A 14,002-nucleotide genomic window follows, 5' to 3' on the forward strand; every position below is an offset into this window, starting at 1 on the left:
AGCCAAAAAAGATCAAGAGGGAGAAACTTGAAATAACCTCTACATGTAACACCAGTCCTGTTTGGAGGGTTTTCTAACTGTTGCCACTGAAGTGCACCTGTTGTTAATTCCATGGACACCAATACAGCTGAAATGGATGAACGAGCTGCTTAACCAACCAGAAAATTGTCAGACAGGTTTAATTCAATTCATGCCAGCCCCAATAAAAAAAGTGTTCCTATTTTTGTGAGCAGTGTACTTAGATTCATTCTAAATATATAGTTAAAAATTAAACATTTAGTTTTAAAGTAAATATTTAGTTTTTAATTATATATTTAGTTTTAAGCTAAGTATATAGTTTTTATTTATACATTTAGATCCATGTTAAATGGATCTGCCTGTCTTCTTTTTTTTTATTTATTCTTTTTTGTGTTGTTTTAATTTCACTCTCTCTTCTCTTCAACACGCATATACTTGCTTGCTCCTATATGGGTCAAATGGGTCAATAATCGCCAGGAAAATTGCTGAAAAAACAGCGTTTTGGCCATGAAAAATGCCAGTTTTAACACACATTTTCAAAGTAGCATGTAAATTACGCCATTTTGCGCTGTCCCAAAACACGTGTAAAAAGTGGCGTTTTATTGTGTGCAAACTGAGTGTCAAAAGCAGTGTTCTAGTGCTATCAAAACGGCCAGTTAAAAACAACACTTTGCTGCAACACATATGCGTTAAAAAATATTATAATAATAAGCTGGTTTCTCTGTTTTAGAGAAACCTGCTGAACCAGTGAACTATCGGCTAAAGAGGGAGGCAACCTGTTGCTGTGCAGAGGCTGCGGGATCGAATCTTGAGATTGACAACACATTTTCATTTTCCTTTTTTTTTTTAATATATATGATTTATAGCGACAGAATAATTTTCACTGAAGTTAGCGCATCTTTTTGGTCTTCATATAATATATATATAGTTGACAAACCAAAATATACCAAATCAAGCTTGTCCCGATATAAGGAAGCTAAAGCCACTCGCCCATTACATCGAACTATGTTTAATAGGCTAACTTTTTAAAAGTAGCACGTAAATTAAGTCGTTTTGTGTTGTCCCAAACCGCGCGTTTTGGTGCGACACATGGCGTTTAAAAAAAAAAAAAGAAAAAAAAAAAGAAAAAAGAAGAAGAAGAAGCTGTTTTGTCTGTTAAGGAGAGTTAAGGCCGCTCGCTTCTTTAGCAGTGAATTATAGTTTAACGAAGGTGATCAGCTGCCGATGCTGTTGGATCGAATCCTGGACTTGGCAACTATTTTTTCATTTTACTTTTTTCTTTTAATTACTTATAGTGACAGAATTTTCAAGAAATTCCAAGGACTCGTTTTCAACATACTCATAAATTTTCAGTGAGTGTAATTAAATGTTCCTTCCAGAGACAGTAGATGGCAATAACTCCCCCTTTGTCATGATTGCGGCTAAAATAACAGTAGAAGAAGAAAGTGATGACGTAGGTGTTTACGTTGCTCTACTTCCGTAGCTCCTTGGTAGCGAAGAGGCGGCTTTTCTAACCCGACCCTAAATTCCAAATTTGACAGAGCACCTTCGGTCATGTTAGCTATCATTAAATATTTAAGCAGAGATGTTTAATATATCCATATTTAAGCATTTGAACGTCTTCTATTGGCACTGCCTCGCTTGTTGTTCTCATTAGTCACAAACTAAGCTAACGCTAGGGATAACTTAGCAGTGCGTCAGTGGACAAAATTTCCTCCATCATCGGCTGATCTACACTGTTAATTAGACCTCAAGCAAGGCAGTCATGGCCACTCGGCGTCTGACAGATGCCTTCTTGTTAATGCGGAACAATGCAATCCAAAATCGGCAGATATTGGCTGAGCAAGTGAGTACATACGAGCCCCGTCTGAGTACACGTAGCAATGCTGCGGTGAGTCGTCTGCATCGTTTTGACATTTTACTGTGTGTTTGCGTGTAGCCAGTGAACCAGTCCTCCTAGCTAGAGTTCTTAGTGTATTTTTATGTATTTTTCATCAAAGTGGATTGTCTTCGTGAGTCTTGATTTAGTCTGTTGTAGCAGTTCAGAGCTAACGTCTGTGTGTCAAACAGGATGAAGATCTGCAGTAAAATGCAGTTTAAAAAAGAGGTTTTGTTTAGCACATTTTTTAAATCAACAATTAGTAGTTCTTTAAAAAAAAGATTTTAATTTTGTCATTTGAGTTGAGCAATTCATATTGCATGCTTTTGGTGTCCACGTCACGTGTGCTGCTTTTTGATTTGACTCAATGGCAACTCAAACACAAAACAGTTTTCATTTTATTTCACTTTGAGCTTTAACAGCATGCCAAGAAGCTTTCTCCCTTATTCTTTCCCACCAGCAGGCGTCATTTATTGTCTTTTTACAAATTCACAGGTATTACCCCCCAAATTATGTAAAGTTTTAAATGAGCAGTCTTAAATTATGTTGTTAAAATATTTTTCTCTGCATTGTGTGAAACAGTGTTTATATAAAGTTCAAGCAACTTAAGTACTTAGTTACACCAAATCGGTGAGAAATTATGACAGGAAACAAACAAGTGCGCACAGGAGCAGTATAGCGAAAAATTGGTTGATTCTTTTATTTGTTGACCCCAGTGGAAGAGATTTCCGTTACACTGCATCCGTTTTATTTCAAATAAATTCAATAGAACTTAAATTGTACTTAAAATGATCCACATCTACACAGGAGGGTAGTATCTAATATAAATCACCATCTGATTGGTGAAATGTGAAAAAGGGCTCTATTTAATTTGTTAAATACGTCAAGCTGCCATAAGATTGTTTTTGCATGTGTTGACATTTAAGGTAACTATTTATTGCAATTTAAGCCGTCTTTTTTTAATGCATCTATTGTACAGGCTGATATTGCGATGACCATAAATTTGCGGTGTATTGGGCAGGCCTAGTTTTAACCTTTTTTTGTATACAAGTCCTCCATTGTGAGAAAAAATATCATAAGAACATAACACAATTTTCAATGGAGTGGGTCTTTATTAAATCTTTGTAGACTTGAAAGAGCTTAAAAAGATTAAAAAAAAATACACATTCTGATTATCTCTGATCTTTCTTTCTTAACCTTTATTTAACCAGGGGTGGATCCCATTGAGATTTAAAACCTCTTTTTCAAGGGAGCCCTGGGATCACATTAAATCACAGACTATTTATTATTTTATGTTAAAAGTTCTTTAATTCATGGTGAATTCTCACCTAATTTCTGTAGTTGATGTTGAAATAACTGCAAAACCTCTAGAGACTGTCTGCAAACCCTGATGGGTAAACTGGAGTCTGACATTGTAGCCTACATGCAACTACTGACACTCTGCTGTGAAGAGTTTTGTAGTTTTAGCTGCTTACTTGTAAAATTTTCTCTACTTATTTAATGCTTCAAAATAGAAACAGAAAAATTAGACTCGATCTACCGACCTTTCAGTCACATAAATAGTTTGGAAATATATATTTTTTTAAAGAGCTATATAGTTTTTATTTTCAGCAAAATGTATTTTTTTCAGAAAGACAAATCTGTTGTGTTGGTGTCTTATGAGAGCAAATTACTGACCTTTTAACTGAATAGGATTTCTGTAAAGAAGATATTTTTTGAGCAAAGAATGTCCCACAAAGATCTGTTTATTTCCCTTTTACAATTCTTATTTCTGTTTTCTAAACAAGTAATTTATTGTTGAATTGATGGAGAAAAAAAATCTTAATTTCACAAATTCCTAGAGAAGGTTTTGTGCATAGTTTCCATCATTGTGTAGTCTTTGTGTTTGTTGTTTTTGACTTAAATCAGTTCTTTAGTAAGAAAACTTTATTTATTTGATGGAAAACTGAGCCCAACCAATGTGGATACAAATCTTTGAAAAACCACTTAAGTTAGCAAACAAGAGATGCGTAAAATGTTGTAAAATATTGACCCAGGTTTCAGACTCTGCAAATTAACAAACAGACCTGAAAAGACGATCCCTGAAACAGCTTTTCATGCCAGTGGAAAGATCAGATTTCAGCTCCGCAACGCAGCTTCACGCTCAGGTTTAGGGTTACTGGCTGTCCAATCACATTTCAATTCTGCTGTCAGACAACACACAGGTACACACAGACACAAGATGTTTAAGTATTTTATGAGCTTTCATTGATCAATAATTTATGGTTTGGGATGATACCTTTATAATCATAAACAATCTTAAAAACTAATTTTAACATTTTCTTTCAATTTTTGTTTGACGTAATCTTGCTTGAATCATTTCTGATGTTTTTAATCTCGCCACTTCATGACTTTAATCTAAACTGGAATGACTTTGTTGTTCTGAATGATTTATTTCTGCCTTCACACAAACTTGAATCTGAATCCAGTTCATTTGTTTTCACAGAAAAATGTATTGTCTAAAAATTATTTTTGGCCTTTCAAATAAAACATTTAATGCAGAAATAAATCAATACTTTTTTACTGATGTTTTTTGGGGACTCACTTCCTTTCCTTTCTGCTCGTTTCCTTTTTTCTTTCCTCTTTGCTGGATAAACCTACTGTCTGACTCGCTAGGAGCTCGATGAGGTACTGAACTGTTTCCCTTCATAGCAAAATTCATTTTGATGCTTTTAATTAAACATCATTGCCACATTATTGTTCTTTAACTCCTTTTTCTTGATCTCTGTTTGTTTAGTTGGCTGATGATCGGATGGCTCTGGTGTCTGGCATCAGTCTGGACCCTGAGGCTGCCATTGGAGTCACAAAAAAATTGCCCCCCAAATGGGTAGATGGTGTTGATGAGGTAAAGCTCAAACCTCTGTTTGCTTATTAAAAATGTAGAAATTCTGGATTTGAACCACTGATGGTTTCTTCTCAGATTCAGTATGAAATCACTCGGATTCAGCAGAAGATGAAGGACCTGGCTTTGCTCCATGACAAACACATGAACCGTCCCACGCTGGACGACAGCAGTGAGGAGGAACACGCCATAGAAATAACCACTCAAGAGATCACGCAGGTGCGGTTACCGTCTATGTTTCAATGGATATCATTCATAAAGACCATTTTCTTAAATGCCCGTGTGATTGCAGATGTTCCATCGATGCCAGCGAGCGGTGACGGGTTTGCAGTCTCGCTGTGGTCATTGCACTGAGCAGGAGGAGAGGCTCCTGAGAAACGTGGTGTCCTCTCTGGCTCAGAGCCTTCAGGACCTCTCCACCAACTTTAGGCACACACAGTCCGGCTACCTAAAACGTAAGGAGTTCAGCAAACTGGCCAAAGTCCTAGTTCCCCTCTCCAGTTATGCAGGTTTATATGACATCTGTGTTTATCCACAAGGTATGAAGAACCGGGAGGAGAGATCAAAGCACTTTTTTGACTCAGGACCTTTAATGGAAGAGGATGAAGATTTAGCTCTTTATGACAAGGTGAGAGTGCTTTCTATGTCTTTTTAATGCGTAAGAAAACTAAATTTAACAGCTAAAGTTGGCAGTAGTTTCAGGTAAATATGACTTAAAGTAATTGTCTTTAATTCTTTGAATGAAATAAATTCAAAGGGTGAGGAAATAAAGAATAAAAAGAATTGTAAAATTCTAAACACTTGACCCATGGGACATTGATCCAGATCTGTTCCGGTATGCTCAGATGCACAAATTTCTTTCAAATAAACTATTTTGTTTGCACACTTAATGACTTTTCTTGAACCCTGTTTTTTAAATCATTTTATAACTTTTCAGGAGTTTTTGCAAAGATTGAATGTTTGCAAAGATTGAACGTTTTTAAACTCCAAATTATTTCAAATTTAATTTTACACCATTGGGTTTTCACTTGGAGCAACAACTTCTTCCCTTAGAACCAATTATTATTTTTTTCCTTCTCTTCTCTGTGTGTTACGGTCATTTTAAATTGCAACTTTAAAATAGTAAACTTTGGAGAAAGAAATTATGATTTAAATTACGAGAATACAGCTGTTTATTACTTTAAAAGTCATACGCTAACTTTATGACACTTACTCTTGTGTTTTTTTAAGTCGTAAAATTATGTCTATCAGAGCCGTGCTCGAAGATGAATGACGTTAGTGCATTTTGTTAAGCTTTATTTCTAGATTTGTTTGAAAAATATAGAAATTATGAACCTTTTAGCCACTCAAGATATATTATTATTATCATTACCGAGCCGGCTTTTCGGGATTCTGTGTCGGTAATGCGAAGTTTCATATGTAAAATAAGGAGCTCAGAGAAGCACGGTTGCAGGACCACTACTTTATTCTGCCTTTATATACCCAGAAGTCCATTTGTCCCTTTACGTCATGTAACTGTCATGCGCACATTTAACCAAGTTAGTAACATCTTAGTTTATTAGTTTAAAAAAATCATTTTTTGGAATAGATTTTATATTTAGATGTTTTTTTCTTTCTTTTTAAATGAACTTCAACAGGGTTTTTTTCACATTTGACTCAATCAAGAGATCCGGATCTCAATGGGCTTTCCACCTGGTAAAATAAAGGTTGAAAAAAAATACATTCTTATGTTAACTGCTGTAATACCGTATAATCAACTTTAACAGTGATTTTTGTGGCAGATTTCTGTTTTAGACACAAAAACAAATGGAACAATTTAAAACATATAAAGTGAGTGTAAACAAAATAAATGTAAATAATAGAATAAAGGCTTATAGAGCAATAATTACCAAATATAACATTTTTAAAACTTAAAAACAGCCTTATAGAAACCAGTGGATGAAGGAACTTCACTTGTGCTTTTCTCTCCTCATACTGTTAAAAACTCAAACACTTTTGGTACTTTTGAGCACCTGTATAAAATCAGTATAATTTTAGAAATATGTTGTTGTTTGTATTGGCAGAAAATATATTTTCCACTGTTTTATTTATGTTGTAACCTTATTTAATGTATTATATGCTTTCCTTTCAGGGCTTCACAGACGATCAGTTGATGCTGGTGGATCAGAACACGGTTCTGGTTGAAGAACGAGAGCGGGAGATTCGACAAATAGTTCAATCCATCTCAGATTTGAATGAGATCTTCCGGGATCTGGCAGGAATGGTGGTGGAGCAGGTATTCCAGATACAAGATTCTAAAGCAAAGATTAAATGGCATATGTAATTGACAGATTCCTAAAAAATATTTTTCTTACACAATACCAGATTATTTTAGGAAAAGAAACTAGTACAATCACTGACCTCAACATACTTCTCTTTCAATTTGAGGAGACTTTCTTTAGTAGAATTAAATATTGTTGACAGATGTAGCTCAATTATGAGGTTTTTCCAGAAACTTTAATAATTTGAGTTGCAGAAATTGAATAAATGTGAACATTAGTTACTTTGCAGCATTGACTTCCTCAAACTATAATACATTTCTTTTGTCTAAATGTTGTGTAAAGCTGCTGCATTTGTTTTTATTTTTTCAGATTCCAGTTTAGGAACGTTTTTTTTTTTATATATGAATGTTTTAGTTTTTTATGTCAATTACTCACAGAAGTAGACATTGCCTATTATTCTGATTTTTTTTTCCCCTGATTTCTTTAAAGCATGTTTGTTGTAAATCCAACATGAAGCATTTTGTACAATTGATCAAAAACAAAATTCAATTGGAAACATATATATATATTAAAGATGTAGTTTGTTGTGTTTCACAAAACCACCTCCATTAGTATTTACAGAAAAATTGTTTAATCTAATAATAAAAAGTCGTAGAGGAGAAAAGTGACTGAACTCTGCTAATGGAATTGTCTGCTCTTTTTTCTCCAGGGAACTGTTCTAGATAGAATCGACTTCAATGTGGAACAGGCTTGTGTTAAAACAGAAGACGGACTGAAACAGTTACAAAAGGTAAACAGAATCTGCTCACATTCTGATCTTTTTATAAAAAAGTTTGTAAATCCTATCAAGATCATTAAGGCTGTCTTCCGATTTGCCAGTTTACAAATGTTTCATTTGAAGCAGCATCTGAAAAGTACGATAAGAGTGAGACAGTTCTTCTGTCAGAGGATTGGCTGCCTCGAAACAGAAAGTTTAATAAGCAACATGACTTTATCTCTCAAGCTACATTACCTCTAACTGACCACTGTTTCATTTTTCTTCTCAGGCGGAACAGTATCAGAAGAAAAACAGGAAGATGCTGGTCATTTTGATCCTTTTTGTCATAGTTATTGTTCTAATTATTATTCTTTTTGGAACAAAGTTTTAGCAATCCATTCCTCTGGCTGGTTTCTGGTTGTTGTGCATTTGTGTCGACCTGGACTCAATTTTATTGCAAGACGAGTTGTCTGCCGTCGAAAAGGAACACAACTTCAAATATATTCTGACTTTGCAGGTGTTCTTTAAACTTTGGGGATGTTTCTTTGCTTGCTTTATAATTAAAAGTCTGAGTTGCTGTTGCTTTTTTTATCAAGTGACAGCCCAGATTATCACAGAAGTCCGTTCGGGCCCGACTGCGTTGACTTCCTCGTGTCTTAAAGAAAAAAACATTAGGTGTGTGGAAATGCACTACCAGTGTTGAACAGCTGCTTAAACTCAATGCTGTATTTACACACATCAATCATCCAGACATGTTGGCAAGAACTAACATTATTTGTGAAAAACACTGTTTTTTTCTCCTCCTCAGTATTTTACACTGAAGCTTCAAAGAATGTTTTAGAGCCGAACTGAGTCGCATTAGAACTTTCGTTTAGGACCAAAAATCTTTAAAACAAAAAAAAGATTAAGGGCCAAGTGTTTTATTTAAGTTAGACTTTATCATTTACTTTTCTCCACCCAGTCCTGCAAATTTGATTCATGAACACTTTTGAAACGCTCATTTTTAAAATGTTTTCTGTAGTCCTTGCTGAAAGTGCTACTTTTCTTTATACTCTTGCAGTTTGCACATATTTAGACCTACGGGGAGTATAATGTGTTATGGATGTTATCCTACTGTCCTGAATGACAATTAGAATAATTTATTTTCTGATATCATCATATATTTTGCAGTTTTCTGTTTTCGGGCAGATTTACTGGATATTGAGTAGTGTGTCTGTGTGTGTTTATGAACCTGAAGATTATGATTCACTCCAGTGAACAGAACTGTGACGTAGTACTACAAGTGCAGCCTTATAATTTAACTTTGTTTGGAAGACACATTTGCTTTGGATGTGATCTGTTGACATTTATTGATCTGTTTTGTGTTTTTGAAGACTGATCACATGAAGAAAAGCTTTACTGTCTGTCCTGGGTCCTGTTGAATTATTTTTGTCATTGTAAAGGTTTTTTTTTTTAAGCATCAATTTAAATGTCTAATGGTACTAAACATTTGTCTTGGTTTTCAAAGCAAAATGAAAGAGCAAAAACGTTTCCTTTTTATAAATAAATGGTTAAAATGACAATGTTTGTAGTATTTTTTGATCTGCAACATCTTAGTGAAGGCAAATGAAAAGTAACATTTGCAGGATGTCATAAAACTTTAATTCAGGTGAAAAGTGAGCAATTTATGAAATATTAAATTATTTTTCATTGAAAAAGCACCAAAATCATAAAAATGCTGACAAATATGAGCTAAATCCGCCATAGACACGTTAAAACATCGGACATTTGTCTCTAACCGGAAACAATATCTGCGCATGCGTCTCCTTTCAAAATAAAGGTTGCATTTAATGCCCATGTGTTCTGAGCTGAGCGTTCCGCTTTAAGACTTTTAATTTTTGCAAAGCAGAATTGAAGTTTGTCTTTTTAAATTTAATGTTAAGCATAAATAAAATGTTATATTAACCAAAAAGGGACATTATTAGCAGTAATGACCTGCCCTGCTGAAGAAGAGGACCCGTTCCCAGCAGACGACGGTCTTTTTTCAGAGACTTTTTCTCAAGAGGTTGTGTACACGCTGATGAGCGAGCAGCTGAAGATCACGCAGGTGTTCGGCGCAAACCTCGGCGTGGCCGCTCCTGTCTGGGAAGCTGTAAGAGCGCGTAGTGGTCATCTGATTAAATGGATAAGGTTGACGTTTTGTTTTATTTTTTTAACTCCTGACATTTGTGCGCAGGCTGTGCATTTATGTCGATACTTGGAGGATCAGTCGGTCAACCTGAAGGGAAAGCGCATCATAGAGCTGGGAGCGGGAACTGGACTGGTGGGAATTTTGGCTGCCCGTCTGGGTATGTCGCTAAAACGTCAAGTGTCTTCCTTTTTTGATGATAGCAGCAGGGGCGTATCTACTGTGGGGTCAGTGGGAGGAAGACCTCCCCTATAAGCTTATCAAAGAAGAGGCCACACCCACAACCCCCCTGCACTTATTTGTGATTGGTCATTATTCCCTACCCACAAAATTTATTTAGGAGCATGTTTGACATTTTTAACAGCTGTTACACTTATATATTATGTCTGTGGGCTTAACTGATTGGAAACGCTCACCACCAGGATTAACTGCTCCGTATTTACTACTCTACTAGACCGCACTGGACCGCTCAATAGAAAGGAGACTTAGCTTAGTTAGCCTAGCGATGTTGCGTCACGTTTCCCAGCATGCACTGTGGCTAAAAATGTATCTTTTTAAAAGAAAAAAATATTTTAAATCATTTTTGTTTTCACCCTATTTTGTTTAAAACTAACAAACATATAGTGTGTAATTCAAATTTCACATTTTTAAACCTTTAGTATTGTGTGTTTATTCACAATGTTTTAGCATACAAGTAAAACAAAAGGAAATGTGAGTCAAAGTCAGATCTGTACAAAATGTATTTACGAAACAGATGAAATTATTCAAAACATAACAAACATTCATCATTAAAAATTCAGAATTGGTTTCCCTTTATTCAAAGTAGGGACCTCTTTACACATGTCATGGTTAGAAAGCATCATCTGTGATAATACTGTCTGTTTTTACATTTAAAGAACCTAATAAATGATCCTAAAGAGTACATTTCTATCTACTGAAAACAAATGCAGCAAGAAATGGAAGGCGTAATGCCTGGAGAAAAACTTTATTTACACAAGGAAAACACTCAACATAGAAAGATCCCTGCTAGGATTTGAACCAGGAACCAGGTGAGAGCGCTAACCACTCCACCACTGTGCAGATCCTCTATGGAAACCACTCTCAGCAATCATGAATGAGCTTGTTGAAAGGCTGTAAATTATGATCTGGCTCAGGAAAATCTGTCAAATGTTTGGAGCGTTCGACCCAAGATCTCCTACTTTTATTGAGCCATTTGTTTGGTCAGTTTGTAGCTTGAATAGCTCATGTTTCCGAAAAAATATCATAAATAAAATTAGGATTAGCAAGAACATGTTAAAAATAATGAATAAGTTATAGCTGTTTGCTTCTCAAAAGAAGTCTATGGGATTTTGGCTTTTTGGAACCAGAAGGGACTTCCTGTTTGGAACGCCGGGGGGGGGGGGTCACTTGGTCCAGTGCTCATATACAGTCAATGGCTGGATGCTTCTGTAGGGTTCACTCAATAGAAACGTTGACTCAGACCAACCATGGCTTACTGATGTCTGGCTCCAACATAGTCACATCCAAATCACAAAAAATGGCAACTGAGTTGACTTCATTTAATTGGATCCAGAAGGAATTCCTTTTCTATTGGTGACATCACCCACACTCGCTCCAGTTCTCATATACAACCAATGGTTCACCCTGTAGAGTTCAGTAGTCAATTTCAAAGTTGGACAACCACATTCATACCTGAATCAATCACCATCATTAATCACCTTATGATGAATGTTTGTGGACTGTGAGAGGAAGCTGGAGTGTTCAGAGAGAGAACCCACTCATGCATGAGAAGAACATTCAAAGTCCAGAGAGAACCCAGCAGGGAGGGAAAGTTCAAACCATTACAGCACCATCCAGCGCCTATTTATGCCATTAAATTAGTCTTTTTAAGAATTAAAATATTTTTTTTAAGTTTAAATATTCTGCTACATGTTAAATGTTATTACTATTAATGATAAACTACTTTTATAAATGACATAACATGTTTAAACACAAAATAGGACAGCACATGTTCCTAGGAATATGCCAAAAACAAAAAAATCCTAAAGGTGTGAACAAAACATGATGACCATGAGGAGACAAAGTAATCACAAAAACAACACATGCAACATTTATTTTTTAGGTTAAATTTCAAGTCTGAAAGAGAAAACTAAATATATAAGAATAAACAGCAGAGGATTTATTTTGCGATCTCTACCTCTGACGCACTATAACAGCAGAATTAGAAATATCATAAATGATTTTCAGTACAGTCAAAATATCGTCTCACAAGATAGAAGAGATGAAACTGTATTTAACATCCTCTTTGTTATTTAGAAGATTTAAAGATGAAACGTTTTAATTTACTGCTACCCTAACACTAAGCTTGTCTATTTTGTAAGTCCTCTTGTTTGTTTTTTATTAAATTACGTTTTCTTTATGTATTTTCTCTTAGGTGCAGAGGTGACGCTCACAGACCTCCCTCTGGCTCTTCCTCAGCTTCAAGCCAATGTCTCGGCCAACACTCCATCCGGTGGCTGGCCTTCAGCTGAGCCAGCTGTCCTCCCTTTGTCCTGGGGCGAGGACCACCTAGACTTCCCCTCTGACTGGGATCTGGTGCTCGGCGCAGACATCATTTATCTCCCAGAGACATATCCGCTTCTGGTGAAGACGCTAGCTCATTTGTGTAAAGACGGAGCCGTCGTGTACCTGTCATCTAAAATCCGTAAAGAGCATGAGGCTCATGTCTTCTTCGAGCAGTACCTACCGAGCAGATTTCATGTCATTCTCGTTCATAGAGATGAAAAGCAGAACAATAACATTTACAGGGCGTGTCTAAGGACAGAAGAGTGACAGAGTGACCCAACAGGACAGCAATGAGGCAGAGAGAGCCCACCTTTACCTGTCCGGCTGATGATAATTGAATCTCTTTATCCTGTCAGAACCAAAATACTAAGAAAAAAAACTGCAGCTTAGAGATCATACAGACTCCAAACATATGGCAAACCTTTCAAATCGATATAGTTGATATCAGGCTGTTTTAAGCCTAACTAGTAATGTCAAAAGTACAACTAGTTAACTAGTGACAGCCCAAAATCTGAACAATTTTCATTGTTTTACATATTTTACTAATCTTTATTTTATTGAATTTGCATGTCATTACTTGACATTCATCTTGTTTATATCGTTTTGTAAAGGTAAAACTGAGTTTACTTAAAAACTATTCAACTGATTTTCACAATTTTTAAGCTGTGAACTGTTTTTCTGTTTGTCTTTTGTTGTGGATTATTTTTGTCCAGTGAGTGTAAATAAAATGAAGAAATCTTTGAGGATGTCTATTGTGAGAATCTACCTCCTTTTTATAATGAACAGATCGAAAGTTTGTGCCTCCAAAAGACTATTCTTTTGGGGATTTTCCAGATTAAAACATGGTGTAAAAATCACCTGTCAAAAAGAGAAGTGCTTTTTTTTTTGATTGAAAGAATAAATTTTATTTCCTAAAGCACTGTAGGGTCCTAAAGTGCTTTAAAACTAAAATACATGAAAAGAACATTTTTAAATTGAGCAAACGAAGAGCAAAACAATAACAGCATAAGCTGAGGACTGGAGTGATGTGGATGTTCCAGTTAAGAGTCCTGCTGCCACTTTATGGACAAGCTGGAAGTTGTTAAAAATCCACTCTAATAAAAATAGCGTTTTGGGTTATTTTAACATGTTCTTGTAGCATTTTCTGGTGATGGAGAACACATTCGAGCTTCCAGGTGGCTCACCTGTGCTCCTGTCCTTGGCCGTGGACCTCGCCTCTGGCTAGTCTTGGCTGTGGACCTCACCCCCCAGCTGTAAGATAAGCTAGTTTTTCTTTAACAGTCCCGGTACATCACCTGCCTGTCCTGGGAGAGGATCCCTCCTTACAGATCCCTAAGGTTTCTACTTTTTTTTGCTTCTGGAATCAGTTTCTTAGGAGTTTTTCTTCTCTGAGAAGGAGAGTCTAAGAGCAGGGAGAACTAGTTTAGCTTAGTCTGTTTAGTGCTGTAACCAGCTATTGTTTATATTTTATGAC

At 35.9% G+C, this 14,002-nt stretch overlaps 2 protein-coding genes across 4 annotated transcripts; both read left to right on the forward strand.

The window, feature by feature from the left end:
• The first annotated feature begins 760 nt into the window (after positions 1-760).
• stx16 (syntaxin 16) lies at positions 761-9,358 on the forward strand. 3 transcript variants are annotated; one of them, XM_024270784.2, is made up of 9 exons: positions 761-1,909; positions 4,553-4,564; positions 4,674-4,781; positions 4,857-4,997; positions 5,071-5,233; positions 5,318-5,406; positions 6,910-7,053; positions 7,749-7,829; positions 8,086-9,358. In XM_024270784.2, the coding sequence occupies exons 1-9, from the start codon at positions 1,784-1,786 to the stop codon at positions 8,185-8,187; spliced, it is 966 nt and encodes a 321-aa protein (XP_024126552.1). In that variant the 5' UTR covers positions 761-1,783; the 3' UTR covers positions 8,188-9,358. The 3 variants fall into 3 exon arrangements, with proteins under 3 accessions (XP_024126552.1, XP_024126554.1, XP_024126553.1); XM_024270785.2 differs by having other exon boundaries at positions 763-1,864; XM_024270786.2 differs by lacking the exon at positions 4,553-4,564 and having other exon boundaries at positions 762-1,864.
• Positions 9,359-9,604: 246 nt separating this feature from the next.
• Positions 9,605-13,271, forward strand: LOC112145232 (EEF1A lysine methyltransferase 3). The gene is made up of 3 exons (XM_024270359.2): positions 9,605-9,927; positions 10,012-10,123; positions 12,398-13,271. Exons 1-3 carry the CDS (start codon positions 9,766-9,768, stop codon positions 12,793-12,795), a joined length of 672 nt encoding a protein of 223 aa, XP_024126127.1. The 5' UTR covers positions 9,605-9,765; the 3' UTR covers positions 12,796-13,271.
• The last annotated feature ends 731 nt before the right edge of the window (positions 13,272-14,002 follow it).

Source organism: Oryzias melastigma, linkage group LG5, assembly GCF_002922805.2.
Source record: "Oryzias melastigma strain HK-1 linkage group LG5, ASM292280v2, whole genome shotgun sequence".
NCBI classification, from domain to species: domain Eukaryota; kingdom Metazoa; phylum Chordata; class Actinopteri; order Beloniformes; family Adrianichthyidae; genus Oryzias; species Oryzias melastigma.

Coding starts and splice junctions, on each gene's coding strand:
- stx16 (XM_024270784.2), top strand. CDS start 1,784: ATGGCCACTCGGCGTCTGACAGATGCCTTCTTGTTAATGCGGAACAAT. Junction 5,407..6,909: donor ATTTAGCTCTTTATGACAAG/GTGAGAGTGCTT, acceptor CTTTCCTTTCAG/GGCTTCACAGACGATCAGTT. Junction 7,054..7,748: donor CAGGAATGGTGGTGGAGCAG/GTATTCCAGATA, acceptor TTTTTTCTCCAG/GGAACTGTTCTAGATAGAAT.
- LOC112145232 (XM_024270359.2), top strand. CDS start 9,766: ATGACCTGCCCTGCTGAAGAAGAGGACCCGTTCCCAGCAGACGACGGT. Junction 9,928..10,011: donor CCGCTCCTGTCTGGGAAGCT/GTAAGAGCGCGT, acceptor ATTTGTGCGCAG/GCTGTGCATTTATGTCGATA. Junction 10,124..12,397: donor AATTTTGGCTGCCCGTCTGG/GTATGTCGCTAA, acceptor ATTTTCTCTTAG/GTGCAGAGGTGACGCTCACA.